The 23220-nt window shown below is 30.0% G+C and overlaps 4 protein-coding genes across 5 annotated transcripts; 2 read left to right on the plus strand and 2 right to left on the minus strand.

The window, feature by feature from the left end:
* Positions 1-3868: 3868 nt before the first annotated feature.
* On the plus strand, positions 3869-15428 carry LOC119671947 (protein obstructor-E). Its single transcript, XM_038082855.1, has 4 exons — positions 3869-4112; positions 14321-14536; positions 14598-14792; positions 15144-15428. The coding sequence occupies exons 1-4, from the start codon at positions 4061-4063 to the stop codon at positions 15371-15373; spliced, it is 693 nt and encodes a 230-aa protein (XP_037938783.1). The 5' UTR covers positions 3869-4060; the 3' UTR covers positions 15374-15428.
* A 91-nt stretch (positions 15429-15519) lies between these two features.
* Positions 15520-18266, minus strand: LOC119670650. The gene is made up of 4 exons (XM_038081000.1): positions 17884-18266; positions 17612-17826; positions 16570-17551; positions 15520-16496 (listed from the first exon to the last, which is right to left on the minus strand). Exons 1-4 carry the CDS (start codon positions 18131-18133, stop codon positions 16102-16104), a joined length of 1842 nt encoding a protein of 613 aa, XP_037936928.1. The 5' UTR covers positions 18134-18266; the 3' UTR covers positions 15520-16101.
* A 414-nt stretch (positions 18267-18680) lies between these two features.
* LOC119670652 (histidine triad nucleotide-binding protein 1) lies at positions 18681-19433 on the plus strand. The gene is made up of 3 exons (XM_038081004.1): positions 18681-18818; positions 18876-19008; positions 19074-19433. The coding sequence occupies exons 1-3, from the start codon at positions 18772-18774 to the stop codon at positions 19341-19343; spliced, it is 450 nt and encodes a 149-aa protein (XP_037936932.1). The 5' UTR covers positions 18681-18771; the 3' UTR covers positions 19344-19433.
* LOC119670651 (rab-like protein 3) lies at positions 19408-20502 on the minus strand. 2 transcript variants are annotated; one of them, XM_038081001.1, is made up of 3 exons: positions 20367-20502; positions 19813-20289; positions 19408-19736 (listed from the first exon to the last, which is right to left on the minus strand). In XM_038081001.1, exons 1-3 carry the CDS (start codon positions 20413-20415, stop codon positions 19447-19449), a joined length of 816 nt encoding a protein of 271 aa, XP_037936929.1. In that variant the 5' UTR covers positions 20416-20502; the 3' UTR covers positions 19408-19446. The 2 variants fall into 2 exon arrangements, with proteins under 2 accessions (XP_037936929.1, XP_037936931.1); XM_038081003.1 differs by having other exon boundaries at positions 19819-20289; positions 20367-20501.
* Positions 20503-23220: the final 2718 nt, after the last annotated feature.

Consider the following 23220-nt stretch of genomic DNA (forward strand, 5'->3'; position numbering starts at 1 on the left):
TATTATATTTTTATTACTTTTACTATTACACTAAAATTTATTTATCATTTCTTTATTTAAATATATTATAGTTTTCTTTCATGTTCCTATACTATTTTCAATAATATTACAATGGGATATTTTTTATTCTGTTATTTTTAATTGAGCTAAAATTGAATGAGTTTATTTCTCATCTTTTATCTACTAAGTAATACATAATATAAATTTTCTTCTATAATAACCATGCATTATGTATAATGGTCGGTTTCAGTACATACTCATTAGACATACTATGATAGAAATAAGTTTCCCTGGTTCTAAATATATAATTCTAAATTCTTAAACCATATAATGTGATTAAATGTGAACTACTCAATACTACTACTATTACTTAAACCTTTAAACAATAATTAGCTATATATAATACTTGTATGAATATATATACTTGATAAGGTTTTAGTTTTGCAATCCTATATTATGGTACGATCATTTCCATACTGTTTAAATTAATTAACTATTAAATTAATTAATTTAAAAATTACTGCAAAATTTCGTTTTTTCTCTATTTATCTATCTATCTATTTTTAATACCTTCTGCTCTATTTTATTAATTAACATTTCTATTCTATTCTATTTTCTTTTAATTATTTTCTTGATGTATCGTATAATTCTATTCCTCATCGTTGTTTCTTTTAAGATTTATAAATAAAAATTAAAAACTCATATTGGTAATCAAAAAAATTTATTATTTAAGCTATAATTTAATAATAAAATAGTAAAAACAAGAGAAAATATTCTATTCACAAAAAATTACCTAACAACTGGTCTACAACAATAAATTATATACAAAATTATAATAAAAGTATATATATACAGACTTTTATAACTTAAGATTAAAAACACAAACCTTATTAATAAATTCTACAATTTTTAATAAACCAATAAAAAAATGTGATGAATTATTTCAAATATAACTCAAATACTTTTGTAAACAAGATTTAATTTGACTATATATCAAGATTAAATGCAATAAATGATCCACTTTTTTTAATACTTATTCTTTTAATTATGTATATATCGGTTTAATATTTATATTTAAATGAATATGAGATTTATGTGAAAAGAAAATTCGTAGAAATTCTCAATAATACTAAAAGCTATCAAGTTTATCTAAAACTCTGACTGATGAGACTCTTAGCAGATCATTAACAAAACCATAGAAAAGATTACAGAACTCGCATAGGCGTGCTAACTTAACCACCATCTACAAGCAGTCCATATATGTTATACAAGCTTGGAATAGTGAAGTATACAGAAAATACCGGAAGTTAGAAACTATTAAAAGGCTCCAACGGCTATCGCTACGGACAAATAGGTCTATATGCCACTTATAACAAGACAGATTTACCTAACTCAACCTATATTCTGATTGGAAATATCAAATATATTTTTTATTTACATTTATATAATTTCACACTGGGTTCTTTCGGTATTTGTAAACAAATTTATTGCCTCAAGTAAGTATAATTACAAAAAAAAACATAACAATTTAAAATATATATTTAGATAACCTAATATTAGGTCTATTTTCTTTAATTGTAATTCTTTATTTCTTCAGATATTTAATTAAAAAGAAGAAGAAAAAGTAGAATGAAGTGCATATTATCAATCGCCCATTGCATATAATTTTCATTATCTACATATTATCTATCTAGTATATGTTCACTATATATTATCTATCTACTGACTGTGTACTATCTGTTGTCTATCTATTACCTGTTTATTATATCTTCTCTATTTACTACTTATTTACTTCATGTTTATCTATCTATCTTTATATTTATCTTTATTTATCTATCTATTTACTAATAAGAGGATAATAAGAGGAAGAAGCATATTATATATTTAAATGCAAAAATATGATGAAGCAGTTAGTGTTTTTAGTTATTATTATCTACCATCTACTTAATATTTGTTAACTATATATTATCTATCTACTATTGTTTATTATATCTCATCTATTTGTTATCTGTTTATTAATAAATATTATTACTACTACAGTATTGGCTCAAATAAAATATTAAGAGAAAGAAAACATATACCTATATTATGCATCTGAAAGTCAAATTATAATCAAGCAGCTTATTATCTATTATCTATCTATTATCTGCTTATTATATCTTATTTATCTGCTATCTATTAACTGTCTATTTATTATCTATCTGTACTATTGATGATGTGATGTTATTGCGTCAAATACGAATATAAGACTAAAAAGGAGTAATAAATGTACTGAGTATTTGATTTTCAAAATATTATCAAGCAGCTATAGCTTATAGTTATTCTTCTTCTTTTTTATTTGCCCATTCGATTTCGAATATAGGCGATCATACTATTAAATAAACATTTTAATTTCCATTTCTGATATCGTATTTATTAACTTGTGTCGTTGTAGGCATTATTATCTACGATTTATCTATTATCTTTATACTATATACTGTCTATCTATTATATATTTATTATCTATTTGATATCAATCTATATTGTTGTTTGTTATATTTAATCTATCTACTATCTATTAACTTTCTATTTCTTCTCTAGCTGTGTTATTGATAATGTAATAGTATGTTAAGACAGCCAAATTTCCTTAATTTCGTTAAAATGAAATTAAGTTAATTTCGAAAATGTTAATACTGCTTAAAATTAAGGAAATCATATGTTTTTTGTTTACAAATCGAATGCTAAAAATTACATGCTTCAAACATCATTTGTATAAGGGAAAATTTAAATGTTGAGAATTATAACTAGGTACCTACTAGGTAGTAGGTATGTGATTTATTATTTTACACACTATTTTAAATTAACAGTTACAGTTCTTTCTCTATATTCAAATTTAAAAATTTCCACTACTTTCAAAATATTTCCCAGTTTTATAAAAGTCAACTGTCATTGACATTTATTTAAAAAAAATGTTCCTTTTTCGTTATCTCTACTTAATCTTTAGTTTAAAATTTATTTTACGAGTAGTTGCATTCAGCCTTCAGCCTTCGTTTCATGCAACATTAAGGTCATTTTCTTTAATTTCGTTCTAACCTCAAAACTGAATTTTGGGTGAAAAAAAATAAACAAGTTAATTTCGCTGAAATAAAGATGAAATTAAGATTTTTGTGAGTTTCAGCGAGTTTCATATATCTATTTAGTTCAACAACTACTACACTAAACAAATACCAACTACCAGCTACCAGCTATACGTAAACTTTTCACGTTAACTGTAATAACATGCATTGCAGAAATAATAGCACTGAACAAATACACACAATGTACCGTAATACCGCTAAAATAAATTATGTAATATTATTAACATTCAAATTAAAAATTTTCTTCAACCAAACGAAACAAGCACAAACAATGAAGAAGAAGAGATACGCGAAGAAAGACAGTTACAAATGATTGATCCGATCCATGCGCAGTTGAAATTGGGTTTGACACTACTTGGCATATTTTGCAACAAACCAAATAATACCGAAAACCCTTGAAGCCATGAAGACTCCACAATCCATTGAATCCATTCAATCCATTGAATCCATTGAGTATGTAAAACGCATGCGCAACGGTAACAGCCGAAGCCAACGAGCAAAAGCTTTCACTATCGTTTTTGTTGCATTGCCAACTGTTTTTACTTTCAATCAAACATGTTCGAAGTTGTCTACGCGCAGCGGTTGGCAGCCAGCGCATAGGCCAAATGAAAATTACATATCACGTTTCTGGTACGTTGTAGACATAAAAATGTACTTAAGTCTGTGTTTAAGCTTCGTTTTTATTTGAAATGAAATATGCAAAGCTTTGCAAACTTTTTTTGAAATCGTTTCAGTTTAGATTGAAGCGCGTAACTGTTACAACGTACTGAACGTTCAACGGAACTGACCGCAAACGCAAGGTTTGATTTTGATTGAGCTAAGCGAACGTTTTGCAAACATTTTTTTTTAATTATTAAATTTTTTAATTTAAAACTTAAATAGTTTTTAATAATAAAATTAAGTGTTTTTAAAGAAAAAAAAATAAAATAAAATAAAAGTCAATAATGCAATATTCGCGTTTCAATCTTTTGTTGCTGCTCGGTTTGGCTGCTGTGGGTAAGTCCAATCGATTAAATCATTTGAAGTTGTAATCTTTTAAAGGAGTTTGTGTGTCAGTGGATATTATGACAGCGGGAAGTTAAACAAATAATTAATACATTAATACATTTAAATATTTATGCAATAAAAGTAATTAATAAATTAATAAATAAATTTGTTCAGCTTCAATAAATTGCAATTTCTTTAGCTTTCAGTTTTTCCATTTCCATTGTCCGCCTCGTAAGTATTTCGAAACATACGAATTGTTGGGTAAAAAATTGGGTTAGCGAATAACTTCAAGCCAAGCTTAAATACGTACTTTCAATTTTTTAAAAGCCAAAATATTTGCCAAAAGAAAATGTCTAAATACCGTTCCAACACACCCAAAATAAATTTATTAATAAATTTCGATTTTTTGTCTCTCGGTTTTTTTTTTTTTTTTTATTACTTCTGTGCCACATACAAAGTAGCACTGATCTGAGATACTAATTCAGAGCCATTGTACGGGTTTCTTGAGCAATTAGACAGACGGCCACTTGCGAACAATGGCTCTGAACATGTTTTGCAGGCCCGTTAACCAGATTTAAGATCTTAATTACACGTCTAAAGCTTTTACTTTCAAACTAAGTCAGTCAAGTCAAGTCGTTTCTTTTTGATTTTGCTATTCTAAATCTCTTATGTAAGCTTTGTTTGAGATACTTTTTTTTTCTTCTATTATTTCATTTCGTACAGTTTTTGACTGAATGCAACACACCACAGCACAGCACAGCACAGCAGAGCACGGCTTGGCGCAGTACTTGGCTTGGCTTTTAATTTCATGTTCAGTTGGCGTTAGCTGATCTAGTTTTAAGTTCAGTTTTTGAATGGGTGATCTTGTCAATCGTTTATCTGCACTTGCCTGTTTGTTTTTGTGTTGAGTTTCTATCTTAAATTTCAAGTGGTTGTTCCATTCAGCTAACACGCAAGCGGAGACAACACAGGGCAGCGTAATTAAAAGTATTTATTAGCCTCGGCTTAGACTTGATTTGGAGCTTTTAGCTCGAATTACATTTTTATCAACAGATTTTGTTTCTTGTTTCAAGTCGAGAAATGAAAGACCTTCAGTTCGTTTCCAGTAACTTTTAACAGTTTTAACTGGAAACTGCTTTAATTAGATTGTCTTTTTATAGATTTTATTTTACTGATACTAGATTTTTAAAAATAAGAATTAAGAAAATTAATTTAAATAAATAATTAATATGGAATCTTCACATACAACTACTATTCTATAATTAGCATTGAATTGATAAGAAATCGTCACTTTATTTTGAAACTAGCATTGTTTATATATAAGATAGAAGTCATAGGATGTTTTTCTAAAGGGTGTACGATTTCAAATGAAAGAAGGAAAATAGGATTTCAAATAAAAGGAGGAAAGTAGGATTTCAAATAAAAGGAGGAAAGTAGGATTTCAAATGAAAGAAGAAAAGTAGGATTTAATTGAGGGGGAAAGTAAGATTTCAAAGAGGAGGAAAGTAGGATTTCAAATGAAAGAACGAAAATAGGATTTCAAATGAAAGGAGGAAAGTAGAATTTCAAATGAAAGGAGGAAATTAGGATGTCAAATGAAAGAAGGAAAGTAGGATTTCAAATGAAAAAAGGAAAGTACGATTTCAAATAAAAGGAGGAAAGTAGGATTTCAAATGAAAGAAGGAAGGTGGGATATCAAATGAAAGAAGGAAAGTGGGATTTCAAATGGAAGGAGGAAAGTAGGATTTCAAATGAAAGAAGGAAAGTGGGATTTTAAATAAAAGGAGGAAAGTAGGATTTCAAATAAAAGGAGGAAAGTAGGATTTCAAATGAAAGAAGAAAAGTAGGATTTAATTGAGGGGGAAAGTAAGATTTCAAAGAGGAGGAAAGTAGGATTTCAAATGAAAGAACGAAAATAGGATTTCAAATGAAAGGAGGAAAGTAGAATTTCAAATGAAAGGAGGAAATTAGGATGTCAAATGAAAGAAGGAAAGTAGGATTTCAAATGAAAAAAGGAAAGTACGATTTCAAATAAAAGGAGGAAAGTAGGATTTCAAATGAAAGAAGGAAGGTGGGATATCAAATGAAAGAAGGAAAGTGGGATTTCAAATGGAAGGAGGAAAGTAGGATTTCAAATGAAAGAAGGAAAGTGGGATTTTAAATAAAAGGAGGAAAGTAGGATTTCAAATAAAAGGAGGAAAGTAGGATTTGAAATAAAAGAAGGAAGGTGGGATTTCAAATAAAAGGAGGAAAGTGGGATTTCAAATGATAGGAGGAAAGTAGGATTTCAAATGAAAGAAGGAAAGTAGGATTTAATTGAGGGGGAAACTAGGATTTCAAAGAGGAGGAAAGTAGGATTTCAAATGAAAGAAGGAAAATAGAATTTCAAATGAAAGGAGGAAAGTAGAATTTCAAATGAAAGGAGGAAATTAGGTTATCAAATGAAAGAAGGAAAGTAGGATTTCAAATGAAAGAAGGAAAGTGGGATTTCAAATAAAAGCAGGAAAGTAGGATTTTAAATGAAAGAAGGAAAATAGGATTTCAAAAGAAAACAATAAAAAAATAATGAAAGCATATATTTTTTTATTTTATAGATAATGTTTCGATATTAATGATGAAAAATGTTATCAATTAATTGACCATTATAAAAACATTCCTTAGACTTAGCATTCTTTATATATGTAGGATACGTAGGATTTTAAATGAAAGGAATAAAAAAAAAACGATGGATGCAAATCAACAAATATTTTTTTATTCAATAGATAATATATTGGTATTAATAATGAAAAATGATCTGAATCAGTTGGCTCTTATGGAAACATGTAAAGATCTAAGCATTGTATATATATAATATTATATACATCTTCTGTTCAAAAAGTACTCGGATTTTGTAAATAAAACACAGAAATTTAAATTTTATTACAAATACACATATGCCCGTGCAGGTATGGCTTTTAGTTCCTTCAGCGAATTCTCTTTTATCGATTTAATCGACTCAAAACGCTTACCACGGAGTGTCAATTTGAGTTTCGGGAACAGGAAAAGGTCGCACGGCGCCAGATCTAGCGAATATGGTGCCTGAGCGATGACAGTGGTGCCGTGTTTGGTCAAAAAATCGCATACAACAAGAATTTTCCATAGTAAAAATCGCTAAATGCATTTAAGGTAGTCTCACTTTAACAGCTTCTGTAAACAAACTAATTGACAGATGGTGCTCAAATTTGTACCATATGTCAAGAAAGGATGTATCAACACAACATAAAAACATAACAAAAAATTTTTGAAAAAGATCTATTACTTAAGGAGTAGTTAAGAAACAACAAAATCCGGATACTTTTTGAGGAGAAGGTATATATATATATGATGTTTTTGTAAAGAGTGTACGGCTCCAATTTAAAGGAAAACAAACAATGAAAGTAAATGTGTCAATCATAAATTTATTGGACGGACAATTTATTGGTATTGTTGACGAAAAATGGTTTGGATCAGTTGGCGCTTATGGAAACAACTAAGGTGTTCATCGTTTGACCATTAAGGAAACATCGTAAAAACTTATATATGAGGTGCAGAATTTCAAGTGAAAGACTATAGGACAAGTGAGTGAATAAGTACAATAGAATTCAAGAAGAGTGCAGAATTTAGAAAACCACTGGCAGAAATATTCGTCTATAATATAATAAGACTATAATTTCTCAACTGTTAAGGATTTTATATATTTTTGAACCACTGTAACTACTATAATAATAACAATATCAAAACTCGGCATTAGAAAAATAATTTAATAGTTGTTACTTTGGGATCAGTGGTATTTGGGATTTAGAACTAATTTTCGATTAATAAGACTTGCACTCTATAGATTATTCATCTTACCTGTTCTACTGTACGATCCAAAAGTATGGATTATATTATAGAGGAATAAAACAGCGCTTAGTGTATTCGAAAAAGAGAAGTTCTTCGTAATATCTTCAGTCCTCTAAGAGTTGTTGACGATTAGTGCATTCGAATGGGGCACGAGCTATACGAACTTGATATCATTCAGCGAATCAACATCTAGCAGCTAGATTATGTGTGAAAATAGATGACAATGCTCAAAAGGTGAAAGATGGACAAAAACGTAGGAGCAAATTTTGTCTCCTGTGGAGTAATAAAGTTCGAAGAGCACTAACAACGCTTGACGTGAACTGGAGTGGGGGCGTATATATCAGAGGTGCTTGGAAGAAAGTGTTCTGTCAGGCTAAAACCTGGTGATGCATTATTATTACCAAATACTGAATAAAGAGATATACTCATATGTATGTTGCGTTTTCATAAATGTTACAAGGAAACAAAAAACGACTTATATGACGTTATTTGAGGATCAACGGCTTTGTTTTACTCAGATCTCAAATATTTACTTTGAAGTACACAATTTTAAGCTTTTTTCAATATAAGTCTTTACTAGTAATCTGCATATACAAAGTTTTACCGAATATATAAACATTATCTTAAATAAACGCTGGATATGTGAGCACCTCTCTTTACATTAACTTCTGTAGAAAGTGAACAAAGTTCTAAACTGTGAACGAATTAGTTTAGGCCTAATTTGCTTACGCCTTCGAGTGACCACTGTAATCTATTTAAGAAGGAAAACAAGAGTCAATGTATTTGGATTCTTTAGTTTATCTAAGCCTGATCAACTTCACATAAATATGTATGTATTCAATTCAATTAGGTATATTAATTTAGTAATCACCAATTACCAATTAGTTTTTTCAGTTTTTTTTCTTGATATCCGACAAGTTTAAGGTTATTAAATTTATCTTCAATAAAATTCTATAAAAGAAACCGATAAATTTTTCAAAATTATTATTCACTTGACATCTTTTTATTTTGACTACAAAATACATAAAAAGTCTTGTATTCCATAAACATTCTTCAGTGAAGTCATAAAAATTGAAGAACGAAGTGCTCGTCTCCCCGTTGTTCAAAAGGGTTCTTCACAGAGAAAATCGGTATTAAGATTAAAAATTAAATAAGGTTTCCAGCAGTTTTTCTAACCGCACATTTTCGTCTGAGTGAACTGAAATCAAATATGTATATCCTCAACTGCTACTAGTTCTCAATAAGCTATCACAACAGTCTCGCAGCGGAGTAATCTGGGGCCACTGTCCAGGTAATTATACTATTGATATACTGTCAGAATTACGTACGCCTACGCGTATTACTTAGAGAAAAAAGTAGTAGATACCTATTTAACCACGTCCTTAACTGCTATTAGTTTCTCAATAAGTTAGCACAACAGAATCTCAACCGAATAATCTAGATCCACTACCCAGGTTATAATACTAGTGCTGCATTACGCGTATTTTTAAGGAAAAAAATAGTGGATACTTAATCAAGAGCATTGTGGTATCTAATAAACGAAAAAAATACATTCTGGAATTCAATTTAAGATTGAAAAAAAGCAATGTGTAGTAATGACAACGGTGTATACCCAAAATCATTTAAGGACAAGTTTTGGAAAACTAATTCAAAGTTAAAATTCAAACATTTAAATGAAAAAATGCATTATATGTAGTATTGAAGATTCCGAAATATGTAAGGGGTGATCGAGCCACAAATCGTCTCTCCCTATGTGTTTGCTACTGAACCTTTACACTAGATATTTGTCGAAGTTGCCACTACGAAAAGAGATAGAGAGGGAGCGTATATCACCTGTTATGTCTCTGCATTTATAACAATTTTATGACTATGTAATATGAGAATGCTATCAACAGATATGCTATACACCATTCTCAAACACTCATGGCTCTAAAGCCTACCCTAATGGCCAAGGTCATTGTGAGATTGGATGCGAATTTTCTATTACGAGCTGCTTCAGCCTGTAGCAATGGTTAATTTAGCACTCTACTGCTCACAACTATATCATTTGAACAAAACAAAAACTAAAGGCGAGCGGAATTACTCAACAGAAAAGAAGTTGTGTTCCAATATGCTAATGACAGGCTACACATATCTTTAATAATATTTTAATACATCTGCTGTATAACCCTGACCTTTCATTGCCTGACGACCATTCGTTTCGACATTTGCAAAAGTCGCTGACAATCACTTAACCAAGTTATACAATATATTGGATAGGCACGAACATATCCAAAACAAGTGATCACGGTCAAAACCCAGTGACCACAAATGACTTTAAAGCCAAGGTTGATGGCATACATGGTTATATTGGGTGTTTGATAAGATTGGAAGGGAATTGTCTATTGCAATCTGCTTCAGTCTGAAGAATTTGTCACCCATGGAAAGGAAATCAAGGAAAAGAGGGTAAAATTAGCAAATAGAAAATAAGTTATCTTCCATCACGACAATGCCAGACCACACACATTTTAGATGACTCGAAACTTTGTTTGACTACCATTTATTTTGGGGTCTGCAAAGCTCAGTACATGATAAAAAATAAGCTGATCGAAGAGACGCCAAAGTTTTTCATCAATTAACCACAGAAATTGCACACCAATGGAACTATGTAACAGAAACAGAATCAGAAAAAGGTGAAGAGGTATCAGAAAAATGGCTTACCGAACAACCGCTGAAAATCTCTTGCCAAAGTTTTTTGTCGACTAACCATTAAATTTCCAAACTAATAGAATTATGGAGGTAAGAGAAACAGGGTAAAAGGTCATAAGCAATATTGTTTATTAATCAATTTTAGTTAATTAATTAAAATTAAATTTAAATTAAATTAATGAAGAACAAAAGATTAAAGAGACCGAAGAGACAAAGAGAGTTTTTCGTCAATTAATCACAGAAGTCTCAAACCAATGGAACTATGCAACAGAAACAGAATCAGAAAGAGGTGAAGAGGTGTCAAAAAAATGGCCTACCGAAGAGCCGCTGAAAATCCATTGCCAAAGTTTTTTGTCGACTAACGACAGAAGTTCCACATCAATGGAATTATGGAGGTAACAGAAAAAAAAGAGATCATAAACAATATTGTTAATTAATCAATATTAGTTAATTAATTAAAATTAAATTAATTTGATTAAAAATAAAATATTGATTAAAATAGATTTTTTATGAAGAAAAGGAACCACGGAGACTTTTTATATCACACAATATTACAAATATCTTAAATACTTAATATACTTAAAAATAATTTAATGTATTCGGAAGGGAATGCATGGTAGTCACTCCATGATTTGGTGGTACAATGTCTTTACTATTGTACTCGTATATATTTTGTGAGAACACACACGTATTTCTGGCATTTTCAGTTTACGACTTTACTATTTCCATAAAAAAATAATTTGTGCACGTGGTATTATGTCTGGTTCAATGGCACAGAAGTGGAAATGTAGTAACATTTTAATGCTGACCTTTAAGGAAAATATTTTAAAGATTTTCCGTGTTTAAGTTTTAAATAACAGCAACAATAAAAATAAAAACTTAATTAAATCTTCAGAAACCCGTTAGAGCTCAAATTAATTCCAGAAATGACTTAGTGACCAGTTAAACTTGTTGCTTCAAAAAGCGAAGCTTAATTTTCTGCCAAAAGCAATTTTATCTTTTTTATTTTAATTATTAATTATAACTTTTATAACTGTTTAAAGTTAATATTAAATTAATTTTTAAAAAAACATTCGTATTAATTTTTTTTCTTCAAATAATATTAAAATTAAATATCTTTTAAATTTCTTATATCCATCCTATTATGTAGAAATATATTGTTCATAATTATTGATTAAAATAAAGCAGTAATGAAACTTGCATTACCTAAATTAATTACCCATTTTGGTAGCTTAATTAACTACTTTACAGTAAACTACTTAATTTCCTTCCTCTGCTGCAAATTCCATTTGAAAACAAACTACATAATTAAGTGTTTCACACAATTTCATCTGGCGATGCCGTGTAACATTCCACAATTGGTTACATCATAGTTTCGTGGTGGTACTCACATAATTCCACTGTGTATTGACAAACCCTGAAGAAGATGGGGAAGAAGAAGAAGATTTTATTAAGCTTGTGCAAACCAGTTAAAGCCGCTCAGAGATCAACATTTCAAGTTTATGTAGAAATGCTTTCGTGAAAAAGCGATCCTCACTGCACACTGTATTAAAGATGTTGCGAATAAGTGTTTAACGATTTAATTGATTTAACACTTCCGACTTGTAGACGTCTCTTTACCCTACATACATGCAGATGTTGAAGCAAGAGTATGTAGGAGCAAAGTTCGTGGAAGTTCGTTAAACGCTTGTAACCTTAGCATTGACAAAAGAAAGTTTATGTTAACATACAACATTTCCAAATCAAACCTTGTAATTTGAGACTACGAAGAGTTTGAAGACTTTAAAGAAGGAAAAGGAAATAAATAGGATTACCGAATATCACAATCGTCAAAACAAATTGTTCGACTAATTGATCATTAAGTAAATTTCAACTTTATTTGTTATTTACGAATCATCATTACTTCAATAGATTTTCATCATATAGTTAAGTGGATTTCTGTGGAATATGAGCACTATTTCTAAAGAAAGAAAATTTGCTATTTAGCGTTTAAGTAATATCTCCAACTAAAGTAATTTTTTAAAATTGCGACGTATTCATATAAGAATGTATCATAAAAAATATCTACCATACGAAGGATGAACATAAAGCTTGTCAATCATTCTATAAAAAAATATCAATTCTCTTGATTTTTTGATTCAACGATTCGAGGCTTGAGAGAGAAGATAAGCTCTCTTAAACTTTGCCGTTTCAAACTCTATTCCTCCAATATGAGCGTTGTAACAAGTCTTCATTTCTCTTGCGGCCTTAAAGGATAACAGTAAGGATTTGTCATAAACTCCAAACAAAGGGCTATGTTATGCATACAGTCATGGTCAACTCAAATGTAAATTTGTTAATGTTTTCAATGTAAATTAAATATCTAAAGAGAAGAAAAAGAAAAAAATACTGATAAAAATTTTGTTATTATGTGCAGGCTTTCTGTGCCGTATAACATGCCTTTTCGTCATAATCTAAAGTGGATCATGACCTAAAATTGCCATGTTTGTTCAACATAGTCCCTATGCCATATATATAATATCTTTTGGACAAGAACTAACTTAGACAATGATCCACTACTACCTAAAAAGTATAGGTTAAAGCATAAGCAAAATAATTCCTCAGTACAGCAAAAGGAACTTACTTAAGAATTAAAGTGGGTTACTTTACAAGTCACAACAATATGAGACAATATGACCTACTCTTTCGTTTGTTGTTAGTTGGCCATTACAGACGTGGGTCGTCCTTGGCCGCGTCGAGTAAGCTCCGCCAGTCAGCCCGATTAGTTGCTTTTTGACGCCAGTTGGTAGTATGTAGTTGGTGGTATGTCAATGTCGCGGTATAGCACATACAGCTCACTGTTCCATCTAATTCGATATTCATCGCCAACGCGTAAGGGACCATAGATCTTCCAAAGAATTTTGCTACTAACTCCTTCTCATCACTGTTGGTAATTGTCCAAGCTTCTGACCTGCTCTTTCACAAAAAAATATACCCTGTGCATCGATATTTCAGAAAATCTATATCAATATCAATAATTGAAAAACTTATCTTATTTAAATGATATCTCATTTTGTAGTGACCTATAAAGTAACCAGCTTTAATTCTTACGTCTACCTTACTTAGCGAAACTAGCTTAATTTGTGTTCCTTTTGCTGTACTGAGGAATTGTTTTGAAGAAAAAAGGTTTAAAAATTTAGACGAAGTTGCAATAAACATCACTTTTATATAAACCCTAAACATTCAGGATAAAAATATATGGATATACTTTGTATGATAAGATGTGAAACTGTGGAAATCGAGATTAGAAGAAAATACAAACATCGTGAAAATATGTCTGAAATGAGATCCCAGGGGTTCTCGGAGCTTAGTCAAAATTTTTTTTTAAAAAAGACAGACAGTATTTACTAACATACTTTCGTACATCAGATATTGAACTAATCTCCATAAATAACGTTAGTCCCTTAGTTGAAAAACTTGTGCTTGAAGACCCGATCCACTCTTTTAGGAAGAAAAGAAAATAACTCAACTTAGAAGCTGTAATAATTCCTTTTATTCTCAAACAGTTTTATTCAAATTCCAATTAGTTCAAATTTATTTAAATGGAACTGTGGGTGTCTTCTATTTGCAAAGAAGACTCCATTCCAAATTTATATTAATTTCTAATATTAAAACTTCTGTTTTTCTAGCTCACTCCGTTCCACTTGGTGATCCAGAATGTCCAGAGAAAATTGGTGTTCAAGCTTATGCACATACTGAGCAGTGCGATCAATTCTTCTTATGCACAAATGGTACACTAACACTAGAAACATGTGAAAACGGTTTACTTTTCGATGGTAAAGGTGCAGTACACAATCATTGTAATTATAATTGGGCTGTTGACTGCAAAGGACGTCAATGGGATCGTAAGTTTGCTTAGAAAAAAAAAAAACAAGTGCAACTAAAAAGGTTAACTTTAATTTGCAGCTACACCAATTTCTACACCTGGTTGCGAATATCAATTTGGCATATATCCAGTATCCAAAGAATGTTCAACAACATACATCAAATGCGAATATGGTGAACCACATGAATCAGATTGTGATGCTGGTTTAGCTTATGATGAGCGCATACATGGTTGCAATTGGCCCGATCAATTGTTGGATAGCTGTAATCCAGAAGGTTTGTTTTTATAGTTTTAAAATTAAATGAAGTGAAAACTCTCTGAAAGAAGATTCACCGTATTAACTTTTCATCGTTGAAAAAGAGTGTCCAAAAGGGATTATATTTTTTAAATGATGATGAGTTTTGGGTTTAGAAAAGCTAATAATCCTTGACAGGTGACAGTGCAGAATTTTTATGTAGATACTAGACACATAAAAGTATCTATATATATATACATATATGTCTATATACATATGTTTCTACATACATGTACATATATGTCTATATGTCTTTATACATATACATATATATCTATATACATTTACATATATATCTTTATATAAATTTATGTCCATCATATACTTTCAGCTGTTGTTGGTTTCAAATGTCCCACAAAAGTCGATTCCGGTTCACCAGCTGCTCGTTTTTGGCCATTTCCACGTTTTCCTGTTCAAGGTGATTGTCATCGTCTCATTACATGTGTTGAAGGTTACCCACGTTTGATTTCATGTGGAGAGGATAAGGTTTTCGATGAGAATACTTTAACATGTGAGGATCCAGAATATGCAACATCCAAATGTGGTGGTTTTGGCAAATAAATAAAATTAATTAAATCAATTTTTCTCTTCTATAAAAATTAATTCGCTTTGAACTTTACTTTTGTTTTTCACTTTTTGTTTGTAAATATATTCTCCACACTTTTTTAATTTTTATAAATAAATTTGCAATAAAATAAATTTTATTTATTGTTAAAAATAACAGTTTTATTGTTATAATAAATACTTTTTGAAAACACATAACGCATAGGAAGAAATAAACACAAGCACTACATATAGAAGGTATCGACGAACAATAAAGTAAAATAAAAAAAAAAATTTTTACAAATAATTTTACATACTTAATGTAGCAATTCTTCCATTAAAATTTCACAAAATCATAGAATATTAGTTATTGCTTCTAATATTTTGTTGATATATAAAAAAAACAAAAAATTTAATTGTACATTTTAACATAAACACTTTCTGCGTAAAAAATTTTTGTCGATACTGTTAAAAACTTAAGATTCGATTCGTTACATTAGGAGCGTTCACGATCTTGAGTAATAAGCTCGTTAATTAAGTAACAAGGTAACACTATAAAGTGATAAGAGCAAAATGCATGTACTTCATATGTATTTGCTTGCCGTGCTTCATACACAAGATCGTGAACACCCTTATTATATTGATTATGGAAGTTGTAAACAAAGTCTTAACAATAAAGATACATAAATACTAAAATAATGTTTTAGTTACGAAATACTTCCAATTATTTTACACAATTATTACGTTTAATCCGCTATACTACGTGAAAATTCTTGTGGCAAGGAAAATACAATGGCACGGATTAAGCCATCTCTTACAGATTCGCTTGGATTGCCTACATTAAACATAAACTTGACACGATTACAAGTCACATCGGGTACACATGTATACATGGGGTACCAGCCCACCTTATTGAAGACAACAAACACTTTATATGTCTGATGCTTATAAATGTACACAGGTCGATCAAATGATATTTCCAGCAAAGAATCATAACGTACCCTAGAAGTGCAATGCGTGTAAGTTAAGCGTGAACCTTGCATATCCTGTATGTGTGCGTAAAGTATTTCTGTGTAACGATCAGAAAATCCAGCCGAATTCATAAGCTCACCACAAAGCACTTGTGTGGGTACTTGTACACCTATTTAAAGACACAAAAAAAATCAAATTAATATATATCAGTGATATCACTAACTCAAAATATGTATATATACCTGTTATCCAAATATTTGTGTCTACTAAAAAGGTAAGTCCACAGTCCGTGACGCTAGTATTACGATAATCAAACTGTTGATTAGCAGTACGCACACAGTAACATCTTCTTGTATCATTTGTAGCGACATCAGCATCTGTTTCATGTGTGCTGACCGGCACGGTAGGCATAGTTAAAACAGTTGCAGTAGTACTAGCCACAGGTTGTGCATCTGCAGAATAATTTACTGGTGTATTACTAAAATTGACTGAATTACGATATGCTGACAAGTTTTGTTGATTTCTTTGCTCAAATAAATTTCTGGTACGCATTGAACTGCAGAAACCTTCTGGCATGGGTAGATCATTAATAGCTGGACTGGAGATTTTAATCAATATGGCAAGTGCTTCATTTTGTTGCAATAGCTTCGAACGTGCAGGACCTTCGGCAAATTGTTGTGGTGTTAAAGTTAGAAATCTAATTTTTTTAACTGCTTGTCTTAATGTTGCCTCATCAATCATTAACCTTTGTGCATCCATCAGGCTGTTAATACTTGATGCAGAAGCAATACCGGATGGTATTTCTTGAACATCAGCATCTGCACCGGAAGCATCACTATCAACTACTACTATATCATCAACTAAATGTGGTGTGGAATTACCAGCATCATAACTGATATCATCATCCTGATGATGTTGCATCATTTCTGCCACATCTGGTTCCATTTTAATTTCCTCAACACTACCCACGTCTATGTGTAAATCGCCTTGATGTTGCATGCTATCAGCGTTACCATCTGCTGACATGTGTTTTAAAGGTTTTATAACTTCTGCATTTTCTGTAAATAATGCACGCTCTCTCGCATATTTAACAAGACCATTAAATAAATCCAATTCAGAATCTATATTCAGATGATCTTGATCTAATATTGCCATTAGTGTTGATATTTCTATATCCAAGAAACTAGAATCTTCCAATACTTGACGCGTATGCGCAGATATTATCTAAATTCACATGCAAATATTATTTTATTATAGATTAAAACTAAAATATTTGCTACTCACATCCATACTACTTTGCATAAGGCGTGCTTCATCAAATAATTTACCAAATTCATAAGCTCTGCAAGCATTCTTAGGACTCAAATCTGCCCATAAGAAGTGTGTACACTGCTCCACCACATGCGGCAACATGTATTTCTTTGCTACATAACAAAGTTCACATGCTTTGTCAAATGTACTAATATTTATATTATCCGAGTAGATATATTCCAGCATAGCTAAAATATAATGAATTGGTTAATATTCAAATATAATCAAAATATATTAAGGTAAACCTTGAAATGCGTCTGGTTGCACGTCTGGTATTATAATTGGATCGGTTTTGTCTGGTAAATTGCCGTAGAACATACGTTCAAATACTGGCGATGCTGTTGCTAGAAAAAGTTTATGACCAGCTAATATGCGTTGGTTTGGTGCTGTTCCCACTAGAAAACGACAATCGGACCATTTTTCAGATTTAAGTAAATATGCACCTCGGTCTTTCATTTGGTGAAAATTGTTTTGCCAATCGCAGTCATCCATCATTACTTTATTTTCTTTTAAGACTTATAATTACAATACACTTTATATAAAATTATATTTATAATTATGACTATTATTTTTTTATGTATACACTACTTGTATATTTTTGTAATCGAATGAAATAAAAGTGCGCAACAAAACACAAAACAAAAATATTTTCCTTTCTCTATTTGCACAAAGAGAAGAAACGTAATTTGAGCAGTCACAATAAGAGTTATTATTGTGAATAGTTAATTTGGAGACTTTTTCAAAGCGACAAAGTTTATTTGTAGGTATGATATGTAAAATTATATTATTTTTATAAATGTATATATGTAAAATAAATGCTTAAATAAAACACCTTCAATAATATTGGTGTTGTAGTTGTGATTACTAATTTAATAGAGAATTTTTGGTTTCAAAATTTTCAACATGTATGATAATTTTCTGTAATTATAATTTTTTAAATAAAAAATAATTATTTAGTATTTTTACATTTATAAATTTTATGTATGTAAAAATTTTATTCCATAAACATTGAAATTTTAAAAATATTATTTTAATTTTTTTTTTTCTTAAGCTTGTCAACTCTGAATTTTCTTCCTTAAATATTTTGACAACTACAAAACTCTACTAACTCTACTGAAGAGCAGTTCTGACATATGAATTCACTTATATCTCGTAGCCGGTTAATTTTTCGTGCAAATTGGTAAGTAAAATATAAATTTTGTTAAAAAAATAAATAAAATTTCGATATTAACATCAGGGCATTTCCGTTAAACGCCAAAATGTCAAGTGAAGTAGAGAAGGCTCAAGCTGCACAGCCAGAAGCCGATAGCATATTCGGTAAAATTCTGCGTGGAGAAATTCCTTGTAAATTTATTCACGAGGATGATAAAGTAAGTGAAATAATATAATTAATACTATTTTCACATTACTTATTTGCATAATTGTATTTTAATAGTGTGTTGCTTTTCATGATGTTAATCCACAAGCACCAACACATTTTTTGGTCATACCACGCAAGCCCATAACTCAACTTTCCAAAGCTGATGCAGGCGATTCTGAGTTACTTGGACATTTAATGTTGGTTGGTCGTAATGTGGCAAAAACTCTCGGCTTAGATGAAGGCTTTCGTGTAGTTATTAATGATGGTAAAAATGGTGCTCAATCTGTTTACCATTTACACTTACATTTCCTTGGTGGTCGCCAAATGCGTTGGCCACCAGGCTAATTGTATGAACTTACATATTTCTAAACATTTCTAAAATGTTACATGTTACATAAAAATACAGATGTTGAATAAAATTCGGATATAAATAAATCCAAAGGTTTTTTTATTGTAAATTACTACTATCTATTAATACATTATCGGTTGGCTTAATTATATTGGTTTTAAAGTCAAAGTTGGGTGCATTGACTATTAATGATGTTTCTGGTGCGATATATGACGAGGTTGTTGCATATTTGCGTCTGTCAGTTAAATATCCATGTTCACGTGTGTGCGTTTTCTTTTCAATGACACGATCAAAGAATCTAGCTAGCTTAACAGCATCTGTAGTGCCGGCAGCTAATTTTCTTGTATCACGACAATTCAACCAAATTTCCTCAGCGCCACAATGATCAGCTGTAATATATAAATTAATTTCAATAAACTTACGTTATATCGATGGAATATATTTTTGTAACAAATTATTATTTACTTTTACCTATGCCCCCCGTTTTCTGTAAAGGCTTTGGTTGTCTTTTATCATCAATTAAATCTAATTTAGTGCCTATTACTAAAATCGGTATTTGCGTTGCACCCAAGAATTGTTCACGATCAAAAACGTTTTGATCTGCGTGTAAAGTGTTCATGATGTTGCTTGGCTTATGTGTATCTTTACCCTCTTTGTTCAATATTTCATATAACCAATCACGTAGATTTTCATGGCTTTTACGATTAGTTAAGTCGTGGACGAGTATAATGCCATGTGTTGGGGTATAGAAAACGCCTCTTGTGTTCTTATGACTTAAGGAACCACCAATATCAAAAAGTTCAATGAAATAAGTTTGTTGTTGTGGTGTGCCTTCTTTATATTCGTGCAGCTTAACTTCTATGTTACAACCAACAGTCCAACCAGGACGTATAAGAGGTTCATTGTGCGCAATTAAGTGGGTGAGGCAAGTTTTTCCAACACCTATGCGATGACGTGTTTTTAAGTGAGTTAATTAAGTTATGAATGCTACAAAATTAAGTTAAAGTTTTATTTTGTACCTGAATCGCCAACAACAATTATTTTCACTTTATCTATGTTGTTTGCCATTTTTATTAAATGGTTCCATAAAAGCTGATAAAACAAAGATGGATGGACATTTGTAAACAAAGTATTTTGTCATCAATTCGTTTGCGAGTTAAGAACATCAGCTGTTTTTGTGTAGAATTGCGGTTAGGAGACTTTTGTTTTGGCAGTTGGCAGTTATTTCGCGGTTCATATTCTGAAAAGTCGTGGTGTCCTTTGCGGGAAAATATAATTTCTTACTAAATTTAGATTATAATTATTGCAAATTAGTGCAATAATTAACCTATAGTTATTTATTAAAAGTATATAAAAATGAAGTGTGATAATTGTAATTTTACTTTACACTCGAAAAAGAATGATCAGTGGGATCTTGGACATATGAACTTTTTTGGTAAGTTAGTATAAAAACCTAACATACATTATTTTTAAAAGCCATATAAGTTTATATAGTTATTAATGTTGCTTCAATTTATAATTAGCATTATTATATAGTATTATCTAATTGCTGTTTACTATATTAATAAATAATATTTTATGGGAGCTTCTTATGCCAATTCACATTCAGAGATCAAAATTGAATAGCCCTGCGGGAAAAATTGATTCCTTCTGCACTGGGTTGATTTATTAAGTTATACTATTTTCAGACATACCTTCATTTCAAAAAAATCTTAATTTCATCTTCGTTTAAGCGAAATTAAGTTGTTTTTTTCCATTCAAAATTCAGTTTTAAGGTTAATGAGAGGAAAAGGTTAAAGACAATGGCATTAATTTAGTTGAAACAAAGGCTGAAATGAAGGGACATTTCAGAAGCAACTTTGCGTAAGATAAATTTTAAGCAAAAGATGAAGTTAAGATAATGGAAAAATTACATTTTTTTTAAATAAATGTCAGTGACAGTTAACTTTAATAAAACCAAAAAAAATATTTTAAAAGTAGTGCAAATTTTTAAATTTGAAAAATAATAATTCACATATCTAAAATACATTAAAGCTAATAAAATTACTGAATGTCATTCTTTTTGGTTATAATAATCTGCTTTAAAATTTCACAGACACAAATGGTGTTCTGACATCATTATATCCGGGAATCATTATATTTAATTTTAAACATTCGATTTGTAAACAAAAAACATATGATTTCATATTCGAAATTAACTTTATTTCATTTTACGAAATTTCATTTTACGACATCTAGAATTTCCATCGACAAAAAATCTATTATAAAATATTAATTTTGATTTTAATACTATGTTCAGACAGACAAATTTTCTTAATTTCGTAAAAATGAATTGCAAAAACAAAATTTTTTATTTTTAATAAATTGTTTTTATATATATAAAAATTTTTGTTGTTGCCATTCAGTATTGTTCAAAACCTCTCTATTATTAATTATTTAAATCTCATATATGTAATTTTAAACGCTGTTTATTAAAGTTCTTTTAAAGTAATTAACAATATGATATATATAATAATAAATAATAACATTGTGTTTTAATATTAAAAGCATAATGTTAGTCCCCGATCTGTAACAACTACCTATAAGACAGGACAATTTGTATAGAAATATTTTCTAATTAAATTGAAATCAAAGAAATTAATTTTATCGATAATACTAACAATATTTTTTAATTCAAGACTGCAGATTTCATTTGGGTTAATGGATGTCAGATGAAATTATGGACCACTTTCTTGACAGTATTTTGCTTTGTCTTTAAGTACAGGTATTCACGTCCTTTAATCCTATGATTGAAAGGTGGTAGTTAACAGAAGCTTGTCGAGTTAGGAAACTATTAACTAATCTACGCTCAGATTTATTCAGATTGAGAAAGTCCCATTTAATCAGATTGTGTAGATAGTGGTATTTCTTTAGCATAGACCTATAATCCTGCAAAAAATTCACATTGAATGTTTCTAAGTATTGATATAGTGTGACAAGTGAATATCAAGCAACAATGCTTCGTATCCTATGAAAGTATCTGATGCATCTTTTATCGTAAAATAGTTATAAATTTAGTTAAAAATTTCATTAAAACCAAACCCAGGTGGAAAAAGCTTTCTAGTTTAATAGATAATTATGTTTTTGTTTTAGTTGAAGTTAGCTTAACTAGTAGGCTTGATTCGATTCTTTTGTGACGGATAAAATTCTGTTGGGAGTAAAATCGAATCCTTATAGTATCAAGAAAAAATTTTATTAACATATCTACAAAGGATAGATATCGAACAGATTTAATGATGATCTATGGTGCAAAAGTATTCAGCTCCAGAGTAAGAATTAAATGAAAATTTGCCTTTATATGGTTTCTAGATGTAGTGTATAAAAATCTATTATAAATTATAGTTAGAATTAATTCTATTTTATTAAAATACCTGTATAGATATATTTCATTACTAAGTTTAAGTGTGTGAGCTGGGAGTGTCAAAAGTATGTCGATATAATTTTTTGCACATCCTAAATTTTTAGAAAACAAAATTACTAAATAAAACTTCATGAATGTGAAAATGTGTTATTTGTCTACTAAACCACTTAAATGTGTGAATAATATTATATCTGTAAGAAATGTTACATGTAACAATTTTATTTCTAACCTCAAAAAAGCGTGAAACATTTGCTAGCCGGTCCACTTGCATGCAAAGTGGTAATTTCACACTTAACCTTAATTTTAGAATCACGGATTCCATGCCTTGGAGGGCCTTTTTCGTCAGTGAATTTTATTTTTGCACAAATGCGATATCAAATAAATACTGAAATAGGTTTTCGGTTGATTGATTCAATTTTATTATGAGTACGAAATAAAAAATACTTTTTCTGATGAATTTTCCCATGCAAATT

This window comes from Teleopsis dalmanni, chromosome 1 (genome assembly GCF_002237135.1).
Source record: "Teleopsis dalmanni isolate 2A chromosome 1, ASM223713v2, whole genome shotgun sequence".
Lineage (NCBI taxonomy): Eukaryota > Metazoa > Arthropoda > Insecta > Diptera > Diopsidae > Teleopsis > Teleopsis dalmanni.